The sequence below is a fragment of the Triturus cristatus genome, chromosome 8 (genome assembly GCF_964204655.1).
Source record: "Triturus cristatus chromosome 8, aTriCri1.1, whole genome shotgun sequence".
Lineage (NCBI taxonomy): Eukaryota > Metazoa > Chordata > Amphibia > Caudata > Salamandridae > Triturus > Triturus cristatus.
Window position 1 is genome coordinate 805,416,405 of NC_140591.1, and position 17,063 is coordinate 805,433,467.

General features: G+C 41.8%; 1 protein-coding gene across 1 annotated transcript in view; it reads left to right on the top strand.

The window, feature by feature from the left end:
• The window catches only part of TM9SF2 (transmembrane 9 superfamily member 2), a 262,110-nt gene that overhangs the window by 105,884 nt on the left and 139,163 nt on the right, over positions 1-17,063 (top strand). The window contains exon 9 of the mRNA XM_085622258.1: positions 9,291-9,399. Within this exon, the coding sequence (XP_085478384.1) occupies positions 9,291-9,399 (109 nt within the window). The remainder of the gene's footprint in view (positions 1-9,290; positions 9,400-17,063) is intronic.

Here is a 17,063-nt window from a genome sequence, read left to right on the forward strand (position 1 = left end):
GCATGCTCTTGATAGCTTTTTGTATCTCATTTAGGCACTGGTGAACATATTGTATGGCCCCCTGACGAAGGCACATGCCGAAACGCGCGTAGGATTGTGGAAATATCCTAAGGCCATATCATTGACACATTTGACAAATTGTGTAAAATATTGCAAACATTGTTATTTACACTGTGTCTTTTCTGCATTGCTTATTTTTTGGAGATTATTCATGTCATCTATGGTTTAATACCATTTTGTATATAGCAATGAAACAACCGTGATTATTTTCATGTATATATGTAAGACTAAAAAATGAATTTTTTTCTTGATTTAAAACTATTAAAGAATTGTTATAAAAATAGCTTTTATGATTAGTCATGCTTTCAAGAGTCATGCTGGCTATGTTTGCTGTAATTAGGACATAATTACTGTTTCCTAAATCTTTGCTCTTTTCACCCAAGTTCAATTACCCTGATTTAGGATTAACAATTAGGGGTATCCCTCTTTTCTCCTTACACACAAGTTCTAAGGTATGGCCATTGGGGTAACTACCGCGGCACAGGGGGCAGGATCACTTTTAAACAGTGGGGCACTTGGAAGTAACCAAAAAATATGAGGATTCCAATTACTATGCTAGTTTAAAATGTTTACTGGGTGGCCTTAATACCTGTGAGCCGCTGGAGGAAATTATGAAACTACCATATATTGGTGAATCTTTCACCATATACAAGTGCGCACACTATTGCAGTGTCAGAACCTTTGTGTTGTCCTCATTTATCCATCTTCAATGCTATAGAGCTTGTACAATCATTCTCAGTGTGTGAGACTCGGAAGGTAAGCAACTGAAACATATATGCAGACCATGATAGTTAAAAACTGTGTTGTCCCACATTTGGCTATGTGTTTACACCACATTGAATTGGTCTGAACTAAAATGAAGACACAAAGATAATTATATGCTTTAGAGCATTGAAGATGAATAAATAAGGACAATAAAAAGGGGTTTTGAAACTGCAACAGTGTTTGTCATTATATATGGTGAAAGATTCACCTATACATTGTTGTTTCTTAATTTGAAGAAATACCAGTTCTGGGAGTCCTATAACTCCTATTCAACATGCAGGTCTGCAGACAATAGGTCTTGCTCTCTTTTGATACCTGCTTTCTCCAAGTTGGACAAAAATATGGCATTGCCTCCAATTTTAATAGCATTCCCCCACAGTGGCACTTCAGAGAGATGTGGATGTACGCTAAGCAGTCTGTACAACTCTCCATGCATTCAGTGTAGAGTAGATGTCGGGATTAAAAGCCCCATCTGTATTTCTTTTGTCAGTGTACATGATGCTCTACTTCCACCACTGAAAAATCTGTATTCACAATGGGCAACCACACCTGAGTGTAGTATGGAAGAACTTGGACTTGACGGGCCAGTGATAGGTAGTGAGACCACATACATGGCAGGCAGAGGCCACCAAACACAGTTGCTGGGTGTAACTTCAACACTTTGAATATTTACCTCTTCCTCTTCCATATGTATCTTTTATGTGCTGAACCAGTTTTTCATACTAGGACCTGGACATAATCAACACCAGAATGCAAAAAATATAATAATCTCAGTTCATATTAATCATGTACAACTGTCCCCAAATTAAAAGACCCAGAGGAAACTCGGCGGGGGCTTTTTCAAAGCGGCAAATTTCACATTCTCGTGAACCATGTCTTTCTAACTTTGATTCACCTGCACCAGGTACCTGGTGGCCCATCGAAAGCGTTAAGGCCCCATGGACACCTCTCTGGTGTTAATGGTAGGGGAAATATCTCGCTTATATCCCATTCACTCTATTCCCCGATAAGGATGAGAAGTTGGTGATAACAATCCTTAAGTTCAGAAGAGATTAAGCCAGGTTTGGTGGTGAGTGGAGCTCTTCATCTGCATGTAGACCAGCCACAGTAAGAATCCCCATCACATGCTCTGACAGCTGCGCTGCAGAAATGGGTTCAAAGAAAAATAGACAGTCTGACAAAATGCCCACACAATTAATCTTTGCTTCTGGCTCCTCGTACAACTGATGCACCTTCCCCACAAATCCTGACCCAACTTCTAACATGTCCCAGGGTACGAAATAAGTACTTCCACGCCACATAGTCGAACATCTTTTTGGCATCAGGAATCAGGGCGATATTTTGATCGTTGACATTATGTACCTGCTACATAGTATGTCAGAAAGGTTATGCATGTTATCACGCTCTGCACCCAGTAACAAAGCCCATTTGGGAGGGTTGCATTTATTCTGGGGTTACTGTTAAAATTGTAATATCCACGTTCCGAAAGAAAATCTGGCTATATCTCACACAATTCAAGGGTCCTTTCAGGATGTTATAATTTCCCTGTAAAACTCTGAATGCAAAGACCTTTTCGTTTCTATATCTTGGAACACGTTTTGCAGAACCTTCAATAACCTACTCTTCTAGATTTTGTAAAAGTCGACAGTGTGCCAATCTTACCATTTCCCTGCATTTCCTCAGTTGCCACCCGAATATCTTCAAAGTCAATGGCCAACAAGACTCTTTGATTCAAACCATCAGATTTAGACGCATTCAAGTGTATCGGCATGGAAATATACAATCAATTAAATTGGATAAACAAATTCAATCATGGGTAACAAAATGAATAAAAAACGGGCATACAAAAATAAGTCTATTGCGTTCACTTTATGTATATTGCAGAATAACATACATTAGTAGGGATACAGAGAAATGAACCGGACACATGTTCAGTGTGTAGTTTGTCAATGTTATTACAAAAATCACGTATGAGACAAATGTATGTCGACTCCACTCTCAAAGAACAATCAGACGAACATATTCATGAGCTGTAGTATTTGTACTAAAGGTAAGAAAATTACTGAAGAGTAGTGGAACTGGAAGTTTTGGTCTCTATTCTGCTAGGTATGTGAGACCATCTTCAGGACTAATTGCATTTGTGAAATCTGATGTCCCCAAAGATGTCTCACTCCCCATGGGGTGACAGAAATGGGTTAAATATGCCCAACGATGGTAGTGTCCTAAGTTGTATTTTGGTAAAGCGTCCGCTCTAGCATGCTATGGAAGAACTTGCACTAGTTGCCAGCCATGATTCAAACACACCAGCTGTCCTTCCTCAAGTTTGAGGAAGGAGAGCTAGCTAAATACGACGTAGGACTCTGCAACTGTAGGGCCTATTTAACCAGTGCTAATTAAGAACATTTAACTTTGACAAACGTTTCCATGTGGTAAATGTGGCACATATTTTGGAAACCATGCTGAAATGATTGGTTTGACCAAGTGCCTTCAAGATGCTTATTTCCATTATCCCTTTAGGGCAAACCATCAGATTATTAGACCTGTACTATAGGACACCTTTGTTATATACTTATCAGCCTGCACTCTGCCACCAAGAGTTTAAGTGAAAGCTTCCCCGTCATGTGTTACCCATCTTTTGCATCAAGGAGGTTTATCACTAATCCCCTTTAAAAAAAACTCTGTGATCTGGACTGTGTCGTGTTCCCAGACATTGGCAAGCTTTCCGATGGTGTTCAGCACTCTTCCCAGTCTTATCATTTTACTCCAACCTCGGAAAATACTCTGATGTGGTCAATGGATCCACTTTATTGTGCCAAAATATGCTTTGGTGTAGCACATATGTATCAGGAAAGACGTTTGGCACGCAGACTTAAAATTATTTATCTTTAGAATCTTACAGTACCACACACATGATGATGTGAAACAGCAGATCAGAGAGCTGTGGTTCCCAGCCCTTGTTTCTCCAGCAAGGTTTCTGTGTCTTCTCCTGGATGAAAGTTGGGAGACTAGGTTACAGGAAGTTGTCATTTGAATGACTTTTGGGAGAAAAGAAGGATATCCTTCCTTACTTAATTCTGCCTCCTACATATTGGTTAGTGCTTTCTATCTGATTCCAGACTTCGCCTTCCTTCACTTCACACACATCTTTCACCTTTTGAAGCCTGTCTCCTGATAATACACGTTGTTTGCATGAAGATGGTGAATAGAATTATGGTTGAAGAGGTTAATACTTTGTATCTGGCATTTTCCCTTTTCTGGAAGACTCTAAAGTGAGAGGGGGCCGTAACCCAAACCCACCACCTGGCAGCCTCCCTAAAATATGTGTGAAAACTCCAACAGACCTTCTGTTGCCTGCATTAACAGAACATGGTACAGTGCTGCCAGTAGTTTAACACCTTTGAGAGGCTGGCTCTCCATATACTATACCAAAAAGAGGTATAGTGTGTCGTGAGTCCAGTGGATCACCAGAGGTTGGACAGAGACTAAATAGGTAACACTAATGCTCTATTTTGTGGTAGTGTGGGCGAGCAGTTAGGCTTATCAGAGGGATGTGTTAATGCAATTGTTATACACACAGTGGCAATAAATGAGAAACGCACTCAATGAATACATTTGAGACCTATTTATAAAAATAGTACTTGGGTATATTTATTTACTAAGACCACAAAACTTTCATAGAAGCACATATGTTTTTAAATAAAAATACTTTTCAGTTTCAAAACTGGACACAGTGCAAATTTCAGTCTTTGCAATGTTAACCTATGGGACAAAAACAATAATGCAGTTTTGCAGGTAAGTACACAACTTACAGTTCCAGTCTTCGGGGTTGAAGATCAGCAGAGGGCAAGGTTCAGGTAAGCATAAACACTGCACCCCTAGCGGCACAGGCTGCCGGGTGCAGAGATCAAATCTGGATGTAGGGCCCAATGTTTTTCAGCGGAGACTTGGGGGTTCTTGAAGACACGCTGCTTGCAGGTAGGTAAAAACGGCTGCTGGGCTCAAGCTTTGAAGGTTTATAGAAGCATTGGGGGTGGGGGGTGCACAAGGCATCAGCAAACATATACCACCACCGGCACATGGGCTGAAGGTGCAGGGTGCAAACACTGTTGGGCGCCCAATGCAAGTGAATGGAGGAACATGGTTTTGAAAACAGGCTGCAGGCGTCAATCCAGAGGCTGCATGAAGAGCAACAGCAGAGGTAAGTTGGGATGATGTAGGTCGCAGAGACACAGTCAGTCGACCTCCGGGTGCAGGGGTGTCCTTTGGCTTTGGGTTTCTCTCACTCTAGCCGGTCATGGTTAGGGGGAGCCTCTGGATTCACACTGCTGGACTAGTTGTGGAGTCCAGGAGGGGTCAGTCAACAATGGACTTGGACTCAGGATTGCTGGGGAACCTTTTCTGGATCGTTGGGCCACCTGTACACAGGGTGGAAGCATTGGGTGCAGAGTGGTAAGGAAACGCGGTTCCCGGAGGGCACCAGAGTAATTTGGGTTGATTTCTTGAGGACAGAGCCGCTCCTTGGAAGTTCTGGTCTTTTTCAAAAGCAGGCAGTTCTCCCAGGGGTTGCTGGCTGCAAGACAGGCGTTGTTCTCTTAGCAAGGGCTTTGAAAGTTCAGGCAGACCAGTAGAGCTGGGGCCAAGTCAGTGGGCTTTGTCAGTCTTCCCTGCATGACGTCTTCTTCATCCTCTTTCTTTTTAGGTTGGCAGGATCTAGTTTCAGGGTCTAGGGGAGCCACCTAAATACTAGATTTAGGGGGTGTTTGAAGGACGGGTAGGGCCAATGGGCACCTTACCTGGTCTGTCTACACCCTTATTTATGCCTCCCTCCTGTGAGAGGGGGGGCAGAGTCCTAGCCCTGCTTGGAGGAGTTCCACCATCTTCAAGATGGTGGAGACTGAAAGATGTGCTTCAGCTGGCCTCCTGCACCTTAGGGGTGTAGTTGGCAGAGGTGGCCACACCTCTCATTCTTCCTAGTTTTTCCCGCCCAAACTGGGGGTCTAAACCAGGGGCTGCCATCTGCAGCATTAGGCAGCCTACCACCACATGTCTGGTGGTGGTAGGCTGCCTAATGCCAATCTGTGACCACACTAGGGTTGGTAGGTTTTCAGGGAGCACCTCTGAGGTGCCCTCTGAGTACATGTTTCAATAAATCCCACTCTGGCATCATTGTGGGTTTATTGAGAGGAGTAGTGTGGTACCAAACACGCCTGTGTTTAGAGAAGCCATCATGTATTCTCTATGGCTTCCCTGGCACTTAAAATATCTAAGAATAGACTTAAATATTGTAGAGGCATATCTGCTCATGCAGATATACCCACACCTGCGATATAGTGCACCCTGCCTTAGGACTTTAAGGCCTGATCGTTGAGTGACTTACCTATACCTTAGGCAGTGCTTGTTGGCAAGGCACACTGGCGGTGTGCCATGTCAACTTTGTGTCGTTTTTGACTGCACCAAGGCATGCAAGCTACAGTGGCATGGCCCTGGTGAAGGGTCCCTAGGGAACCCTCTTCAGTTCTTATGCCCTAGATACCAAGGGTACCATTTACTAGAGACTTACAGGGGGCTATAGTTGCCAATTGTGAAACAGTTTTAGGGAAGGAGTACTGGCACAGGGGACCTGGTTCGCAGGGACCATGTGCACTACAATCAAAACCACATTATTTTCCAGGTAAAAAGTGGGGGGCTAACCATGTCAAGAGGCACTTTATCACAACACCACACAAAGCAATTTCTGTCACATGTATTTGTTTTGACTTGCTGATTATGCCATCTCAACGTTGTTAACTAACACAGTCTGTCTTTTGAGAAGGCGTTCATAGTTGGCCCTGGTGTTGTGCCCTTCATGGTCTGAGGACTTAGGGTAGGCTGGAGACAACATTTTGTATGCAGAGATCCACAAAACATATGCTAAGAATCTGTTGGGGCTTATGACCATGCATATTCATGCTGCCCCACTTGCCAATCTAAGAAGGAAATCTTTGTATCATAACCTGGCCTTGCACAGAGACCAAGCTAAATAGCCAAATTAAAAAAGATAGCAGACCTAATTGAAACAATGGAGTCCCTCCAGTTGTCTACGTGAGCTTCAAATGTTTTGAAAGGTCTTCCTTTCCATCCCGATAGGCAACATTTTATGGTTAAAGAAGATGTTTTTTTTTTTACAGCTTGTTTGCTCCACAGTCTGCATCCTCTGATTTTGGGCTCTGTTCTGTTCAAGATCTCTTACATTAGTCTTCTTCAAATTATCGTTTTGAGCCTCAAGTCATTCCTACTTCAGTGCAGATTTGGGTCTGACCTTCTGGTCAACATTGTTACTGCTGTGTATGCCAAGAGCAGATGAAAGATATGTGCTCTAAGAAGACTACATATTGCTTCACACCTGTGAAATTTGAACTGCAGGACAGTTAACTGTGACCTAGAGGATTTTTTCGTCTATTATATTGTTCAGGTAAGTTTCCATATGACATGTCAGCAATTTGCCACATTTACCAGAATTTTAAATGTTCATAAGCTCCAACAACAGAATTCCTCTTGCCCCATTTGTGGTATTTGACAGCTTAGATTTTATGGTTGCCTTTTCTACAAATGTTAGATACCGTATTCCAGCAAGATATGGATACTTCGTCCCTCCCTATCATTGCTGAACTGAAGATTCTTCTTCTTAAAAGTAGTCCTCCTACACATGGGCTGTTTAACAGACATCATAGTCATTATGTGTTCTGTTATAAAGACTTGAGAAGGCAATCACTTCACTTAAATGATGTTCTAGTCATTTGATGATTACATTTAGCATCCATTAAACATTGTCCATGGAGTACTGCAGCATACTTTAGCGGAATAAATGAAATACGCTATGAAATACCACTTTGTTTACTAAGCAGTCAGTCTTCCATTTGAAACCGAATTTTCACTGGGATTTAAATGTAGTTGTTGCGTCACGTTGCACACGCCTTTGAAGCCAATAACCTCCTTTGACAGATTGACTTAAATAGGATACCACTTTTTAAAAGGACAACATACTACTTTCAGTCAAAAAGCTGGTTTAAATAGTTATTCTTTTTGTACCAAATGTTGTCGCAGAATTACGTTTAAATGAGGAAATAATTCTAGATCTGTTTCATCACATTCTGACCACCTGAAACATAATGGAGGCCTCCAGAACAACGACTTATTAGAGAAAGTGATCATTTGTTGATAAGGTGTGGAAATAGTTGAAGACATGCAATTTCTGAGTAGTAGTGGCATAAAGCATGTACAAATTCTGAGGCTCTCTCATTGAATGGGTGATTTCAACTCATTTATTAAAATGGGACGCCATGCACCATTATTAAATTCAGGCAAGTTGTCACTGTCAAAATACCATATGTAAGAAAGCAGGGATTATACATCTTTCAATGGTGTCCAAAAACGAGAATTTCTGAAGGACGTTGTGCAAGCAGTTTTCAGATTTTAGGTAGCCAAGTAGACATGCAACTGGCTGTAATCCTGCTGGCACATTCCCTAATAAGAGGTGTGCAAGAACGTTTTCTGCACAATTTCCCTGCGCTGGATGAGAAAATGGACTCCTTGAATGATGGGATGGCATAGAGACTTGCTGTTCTGTGTTGATGTGGAGAAAATGTTTAGAAATCTCACACATTCCAAGCAGTAGTCTAGAGGTATTTGGACTCACTATAGGAGAAATAGGTGTGAACGTGAGAATGTTGATTGTAATTGGAATTATTTCTGTGATAAGGTATGAAGATGCATAATTTTGTCAATATAGATGTTGGTAGGTGATAGACGATAAGAGATAAACCTCTTATGCAATTTGAAACTTTGAATCCACACTTCAGTCATGTCATATTTTATGGCTACTGTTTGTCCCTATATCATACATGCCTCACTTGGACAGCTTTATTGCTCCTATATTGCATTTGTGTAGTGTGTATGTCTTTTTAATGCTTAATTTAAAAAGTTTTTTTTTATATTTCTTCTGCTTACAAATAGTAAAAAAAAAAAAAACTACCTCAATAAATATAATAAAATGGACCCCTTAGCGGGTGTTATTTTTTCTGAAGCGTTGCCTGTTATTTTGAAAGTTCCGTTTGGTGAGTGTAACAGAAACTTCTGAACAAAAACTGTTAAAACAAATTATTTGTAAAATGTTGAGCAAAGGAGAAACAGTGATGGGTGGAATTCTTGAAATAGTCTCAGCCGCTACTGGTGGAAGCAGTTCATTTTAGGAAAGGTTTCATTTTCGTAAAATCAAGTAGCCGTTAGACTGTGTTACTAAACAATGTCCTGTTTTCAAGATGCATGTAACAGTATTCCTGTTTACAAGAGTGTCTGATAGTAACTTGATAGGAATTGTAATCTCTAAATGGTAAAAAGTGGTAAGATGCGAACTTCTAATCATAAGACACTTAAAATGAAACCATATTGAAAATGATAGTGATCAATTTATGTTTTTTGTTTCGTAGCATCATGAATTCTCTGGTAATCGTCTTATTCTTATCTGGAATGGTAGCCATGATAATGCTACGGACTTTGCATAAAGATATTGCAAGATACAATCAAATGGATTCTACAGTAAGTTACATTTTCCTGCAATACATAGTTTCCTGTTTGCTTTAATGGCCCACTAAAGAAAAAATACAAAATGTTTGCTTATTCGATGGATCAGTGTTAAAATCATAATGTATTCATTATGTTTTAGTCCCGGGAAATTATTTGATACGTTCATTCTGCTGCATAAGATCCTGGACATATAACCCCATTGAAGTGATGTGGGATCCTAGAACACTGAACATTTGCGCAGCCCTGAGTTATTCTTTTTATTCGTTGTGAGAAGATCCCTAACCAGCGTTGGCTTTATTTTTCTCCTTGTTTTTTAAAAATTTATTTTTATTGGCATTTCATAAATTCATACAACATTTGTAAACTCAGCACATATAAAAACTGTATCACATGAGGCTTGTGTCCAGAGACATCATTACTCTGGGTAGTTAATTTATAAAACAGAATAAGGTTGTATTAATATTAAACAGGCTGTATAATGCAAATCGATCCACAGATATAGTGTATAAATTCTATTGTGTCACTAGTACTTATGTAGTATTATTAAAATGCCATATTTAAAACCATGAAACTCGTTTAGAAGAGCAAGTTAATTATAAAACTAATAATTCTCCCATGGCTAAAGCAGAGGGGATGGCTGTGTTCAAAAGCTGAAAGATGAATAAGAGCGTTAATTGAGAAGAGGAAAAGGGGAAGTTTTGAAACATTCTGAATGTATTTTGTTCTTCTATGGTATGTTAAAAGCATGTATGGCAAAAAACTTATAATTTGCTGTTCCATCTCTGTCCAAGGACCGCGGGTGACCTCCTGCCATTCTCAAGCGGGTCATGTGTCATCTCTTCTAGTCTATGAAAATTCCTTGCATATTTCATCCCATTCCCTGGTAACAGGATATTTACCAAGGCCTCCTGTGCGGGACAATCATTCTGCTAGCCGTAAACCTTTTAACAGCTAACTTCCATTACCTAATATGTATCATCCAAAAGAAAAAAGAGGATTTTACATGGTCTAAATTTATTTCCAGGGCACAGAGACAAACTCTCATCCACTTATTTTCATATGGTTTCCTTCAGAATTCTTTCTATTGCCACAATTGCATACATCTTCATAATCTCCTGTAGGTGCATAGGTTAATTTTTGAGACCCAGGATCTCAAATACTACAACGGCAGAGAGATGAAAAAGCAGCCCTCCCTACTGGACTACAACATATGGAATCATTAAAAAGTTGTCTTGCAAGAGAAATAGTTCAGTGAACCATGGCGGAAAAAAGATTTTCTCTCAAAAGGCAAAAAAGTAGACTGTTGAAAAGCTGCGAACAAAACTTTCCAAGATGAAAAAAAGTCATCACTGGAAATAGATGCAATTGGCTATGGGAACCTGAAGTAGAGTTCTAGAGCATTGTAATGGCCCATATCGCCAGTATCTATAATATCTGCCCGTTTAGTTCCTACCTTACTGTTTCAGGCAGGGAGGGAGGCCTAGGAGATAGGCTTCTGGTGTAACTTAGTGCCTCCTACCAGTAACCGATTAAATTTTTGAATTCATGCCAGACCTGAGTAATGATGGGACATAACTACATGGTGTGATAAAAACCAGCTTTCTCTTATTTTTCTTGTTGTACTGCACAAAAAGCATTATTTTTCCCTTGTTAATTTTTTCTTTTTTATGGTGCATCTATTTTTCTTGTAATTTGCCTGAACCACACCTGTTCCATTGTTGTACCAATTAATTGTGTGTTATGTATGAAGGACTTGGTTGTTGTGTAAGTACCACTTGTATCTCAAAGCAGTATGTATAAGATATTTCTATAGTGCAAACATCGCCAAAAGGAAGTGGAACGCTGTACATGATTAAAGGCAAGCTTAAAGTTGAGGAAGAATAAGAGAGGAAGCTGTGTTGTAGATGGTTAGTGTTTTGGTGGATAATTATGACTGCAAAGCATTCATAAATAGCAATATTTCAGTGGACTGACTTATGCTAGGCTGTTGGTTCATGAGGGAAGAATACAAAAACAGTTTTGCAGATTCAGTTAGTATCTGCAGTTACATGATCTTTGTATACTTGCAACGTTCTTTGCATTTGGGAAATTAATATAGTTAGAAATGTAATTGTGATAGAGAAAAATACTGTTGACCTGGGGCCTGATTTAGATCTTGGCGGACGAGTTGCTCTATCACAGTTGTGACGAATATCCCACCTGCCGAAATATTAAGTCCATCAGATTTATATTTTGGCAGACAGGATTCCCATCACCGTTATGATGGAGTAACCCGTCCGCTGAGGACTAAATCAGGCCCTTAGTTTTTTGGCTTGGCGGTATCTGAAAAAGAGTTTTGGAAGGCCCTGCATCCTGATGGGTTGTCCCCTCATGTGCTTTGATTAAAAAAGATTCCCATTCAGGACACAATGCTCTCTGTGCAAGAGGGGTACTAACACTTTTGCTTTTTCCAGAGGAGCCCGATTCTCCATATTTGGCAATTAGTAATGCGGTAGTCATTACACACACATTTTTGATGCATTCATGTATATGGATTCAGATATCAGTCCAACAAAATGTTCTGGTATAAGTTGCACTCCATAGCCCAGACCGCCTTAACAATGATCATTACTTTGGCAGACATCCATGGATGAGGAATCTGTGGGGAAAAATATAAATTAGGAGAATAAGTAATTTACCTACGGTAACACTTTTTTTTTTTTGTGGATACTATATTTTCCCTAAGGTTTCTTATAGCCCTCCTGCCTTTTAGAGATGTTTCACATTTCATAAAATTATCTCTCCTTTATTTTATCACTTTATGTAGCTAATTCTTCTTTTTCCTTATTGCTTCTGTGGAACGTGGAAAACCAGGCACAGGTGGCACATTCATGGACCCACTATGTCATATGCGGATGATGTGAACCGATCTAAAATTGACACTGTAGCAATGCCACGCAGTGCCAGCTATTGCTGAATAAAAGAAAGACTGATTCTGTGCGACTCCCACATAAGATTTAACCATGTGGAATATATGAAAAGATATGTATCCACAAGAATATCAGTATCTAACTTTCTTTTGTATGCATTTTCATTCCAGCCTGCTATTGCAGGCAGTTTCAAACCAGGAGTCATGATCAAAGAATATGATCTAACCAGGAAAGTAATTTTTCATTTTTTCTTTTTGTTCGAGAGAATTTCTTTTGAGCGCAATCAAATTACCATTTTCAGACCTTAAAGAGGCTAGGACTTATGTGATCTTACTTGTCCTTGCATTACCTACAAATTATTTTCACCTTCATCAGAAGAATACCCAGGTGTTCGGACTTTGCCAGTAGCTCGAACTGCCATGGAAGCCAAAACACAGTACATCTGGTCAGAGAGGAGCAGTTGTTGCAGCCAAAACTGCATCATGGTGTGGAGAACCAGCTGGCTCATCACCCACCACAGTGACTGCCTCATAACTGCTTTGATGTAGTACTTTATCCTACCCACACAATTTTGGGGTAAATGGGTGTGAATGGCAGTCCATCTGGTAAAGTGATAGGGAATAACTTTGGGGCATTTGATCCTACAGATTGTTCAATTTGGTCATTTTCCAGTCGGTTGTTCTACTTCCTTGTCTCTTGTCTCATCTGGATGTTCAAGCCATGCTGAACAAGCATTGAAAATGCAATAGGTCTCGCCGTTGATTAAGTTAAAGCCATTTGCTTTACTAATGGTATTGTATAGCAAAGAAAATGGCTTTAACTTAATAAAAGGCGAGGCCTGTTGCATTTTCAATGCTTGTTGTCGTTTGCTCTCTTTCACTTTTACCTCTCACACATTCTTTCTCTTTCTTTTTCACACCTTTATTCCTTTCCACCCCCAACTCCAATTGTTCATCTTCTCGTCCCTTCACTTGCCACAATCTCTTCCTCTCTTTGTCTTTCGTTGTCACCATGATGAGTCCTCTCCCATTTAGGCCTTAGCTCCTCTGCCCCAAGTTGAAGGGAGTGCGGCAAAGACATCACTTCCACACTTGCAACAGGTTGCGATAGCAATGACAGCAATAACGCACATCTCTCAGGAAGCACGTGAAGCACAGGCAGCAGCAGTGCAAGCTTCACTCTAGTCCACTTCAGGTACTGCATAAGCAACTGAATTGCTAGCTTCGCAAACGCACGCGTATACGCACACAGTGACTGTATGTGCAGGACAGCAAATTTCTGTCTCATTGATAATGGGTACAGCACCAGCCACAGCAGGGCACCGTTCCTTTACACCAAACATGTTAAATATGGGCATAGGCAGGGCATGTTGTAGTAAACCCAAGATTTTAGATTTTGAAGTGTTATTGGAAAGCTGCATTGCTGCGTCATTGAGTCTGAGCTTCTTTGATGTGAGGACGCCCTTCTTTACTTCTTAACCTAACTACTTAAATGTGAAGCGTCCTTATGTCTATAGTTTCTTCTTGACACAAGATGTATTCACATTTAACAGGAACACCACAAGCAGCAGCACTACAAGCCTCCCCGGCTCGAGACAGATTGCGCGGCAACTGTTAACGCTTCCTTCACACACGCAGCACGCGCACACTCAGCACTAGCGCGCGCTTGTCATACTCATAAAGGCACTGCATGGGCATCCGCTCTGAAATCCACTCTTGCGCTGCACATGAAAAACGCTGGTGGCAGTTGAGCAGTCACTCTAGCCCTACAGGCACAGCACACAAATCAGCAGTGGAAACATGACTAACAAAACAAGCACAGCCTTAGCGGTTGTGGCACACTAAACAAGAAACCCACGAGCAACAGCTGCACAAGAATCCCACACTTAGCTGGTGGGGCACTGGCAGCAAGCAGCAGCGCGAGCCCTTTTCACAAAGCAATAAAAGCAGGGGCAACAGAAAGGCAAGCCTTCCTTACAACAAGTGCTGGGGCAGCCTATGACGATTACTTTTGGCTTTTTCTGCCGTCCCACTTGGACGGCCTCGCCTGCTTTCCTTCTGAAGTAAAAGGTTTCTTATCTTTATGGGGCCATGTGTTTGGCCCCATAAAGATAAGAAACCTTTTACTAGGTGGCCCAATTATACAGCAGAGCCATTCCCTATCTGGTACTTGCTTACCTTGATAATGAGGCCTGCATTCTGCAGAGCCTCAAGGACCTTTCCAAGGTGGATCAGGTGATCCTGCCTAGTGGAGCTATGGACAGCAATATCATCAAGATATCTTGCACTAAAAGACTCCAGCGCAGCAGAGACTTTATTCACCAGCCTTTGGAGGGTGGCAGGGGTATTCTTTAAACTAGATGGTATTAATGTAATTTGATAATGTCCATCTGGGATCGAGAATGCTGATTTTTCTTTTGCTTCAGAGGTCAGACCAATCTGCAAGTACCTTGATGTGAAATCAAAAGTATTGCAGAAAAGACTAGCCCTAGCCTGTCAATATGTTCATACGCAATTGGGCGTGCATCTGTTTTAGTGACAGTATTGAGACCTCTATAGTTCACACTAAACCTCAGTTCTGGTTTACCATCCTTGGAATGAGGATTGGGGACTAAGACCACTAGACTGACCCAGGGATTTTGAGAAGGCTCCATCACCCCTTGCTCCAGCATCTTGCTGATTTCAGCCCTGATGCTTTCCTTGACTTGGTCAAGCTGTCTGTACAGTTTACTTTTGGCAGGCATAGTGTCACCACGGTCCATGTCATGTACACACCAGTTACTCTCACTAGGGGTAAGCGAAGAGCACTCAGAATACTGAACTAGGACTTGACTGCAGTCAGCTTGCTGTTGGGGCAGAGAGGGTTTCTGAAATGACCACTATATCAACTGACCCATTATTAGGACTCTGGGAGAGGAGTTCAGGGAGTGGCTTCCTGATCCTCATTAGTGACCTTGATCATGGCCACATCAGCCCTTTCATGGAAAGGTTTTAGGCTGTTCATGTGGATGACCCTGTGAGGCTTCCTGCTAGTGCCTAGCTCAACCAGGTAGGTGACCTCACCTTTGCTTTCAAGGATAGGGTAAGAGCCACCCCATTTGTCCCGGAATGCCCTGGAAGCCATCGGCTCTAGTACCCACACCTTCTGCCCTGGTTGGAATTCCACCAGTGCAACATTTTGGTCTTACCAGAGGTTCTGGACACTTCGGTGGCCTCAAAGTTTTTGAATGCTTTCTCCATGTACTTGGCAATCCTTTAACGTAGGCCAAGTGAATAGTCCACTATTTCTTGTTTAAGCTCTTTGAGAGGTCTCTCCCAGCCTTACTTTACTAGACAGGATAACCAAACAGAAGTTCAAAGGGGGGAAAACCTACTCCTGTCTGTTACTTCTCTGTAGGTGAAAAGCAGGGATGACAAAAAGGACATCCCATCTCCTTCTGAGTTTTTCTCGGAGTCCCATGATCATGCCTTTCATGGTTTTGTTGAATCTCTCAACTAAACCATGGGTTTGTGGATGATATGGGATAGTGAACTTGTAAGTCACAAAAAATTCATACCACCTATCCTTTAGGAAGCCAGACATGAACTTACTATCTGTCTGACATAATCTCCTTAGGGAAGCCCACTAAGCAAGAGGGCTCTGGCAACTGCAGGAGCAGTGACCATCCTAAGTGGAATAGCTTAAGGGTACCTGGTGGCACGATCCATTACCACCCGTATGAAACTGTTCCCTGATGGTGTTGGTGGGTGCAGGGGGGCAACAATGTCAAACCCTACCCTTTCACAGGGAAGCCTAACCACTGGGTGTGGAATTAAGGGGACCTTTGGGTGGTTAACTGTCTTACCACTGGCTTGACAGTTAACACAGGAGTTAAAAACTCCATCTTCTGGGACATACCTTGCCAGTAGGAGTGGGTGACTAACCTACTACAAGTTTTGTTCTGGCCAACATGCCCAGGTAAGGGGATGTCATGAGCGAAAGAGTTAAAAATCTACACTGCTAGGACACTGACACTCTCCTAGTGGCACCAGGTTGGGGTCTCTGGCCTCAGTGTATAGGAGTTCCTCCTCCCAATAGGTTCTGTGGGAGACACTGACCTCTCCCTTTTCCTGGTCAGCATCTTGCTGTCTCAGGCTCTCAAGAGTGGGACAGGGCCTCTGCCCCTGACACAGATCTTCTCTAGAGGGCCACCCTGGACCCTTGAGCTCTGTTGTGTAAGGCCCAAGTTCCTGGGGCTCAGTTACCTCTGGGTCTGACAGTTCTTCTCCCTGAGGAGAGGGGACCTTAGTTTGTTTCCAAGTCTTCTTGCCTTTTCTCTTGGCTCGTTGGGCCATTATTCCAGGCTTCAACTCCTCTTTTTCACCCTGGGCTTTGCATTGTGCTCTTGTTTTTACACATACCCAATCACGTATACCTAGCATGACTGCATGGGTTTTTCTTTTGACCTCAGCCCAAGCTGAGGACTCCAGATCATTTCCTAGCAGACAGACTACAATAATTACAGAAGATAACACCACCTTCTTTTGTCCAGTAACCCCTCCTCATTCGAAGGACGGACCTTAGTCTGGTTATCAGCGTTGAGGACTCTGAATGTCTCACCAGTCAGACACTGTCCTAGGGATATCAGTTTCTCAGTCACCATAGTGCCACCTTGTAACATCCAATAAAATAAAATATGGCTCTTTGTAGCTGTGTTCCAGATGTAAATTTATTGTTGAGATGAAGTCACACCATACACAGATGCATATAATCAGGATAGTAGAATCC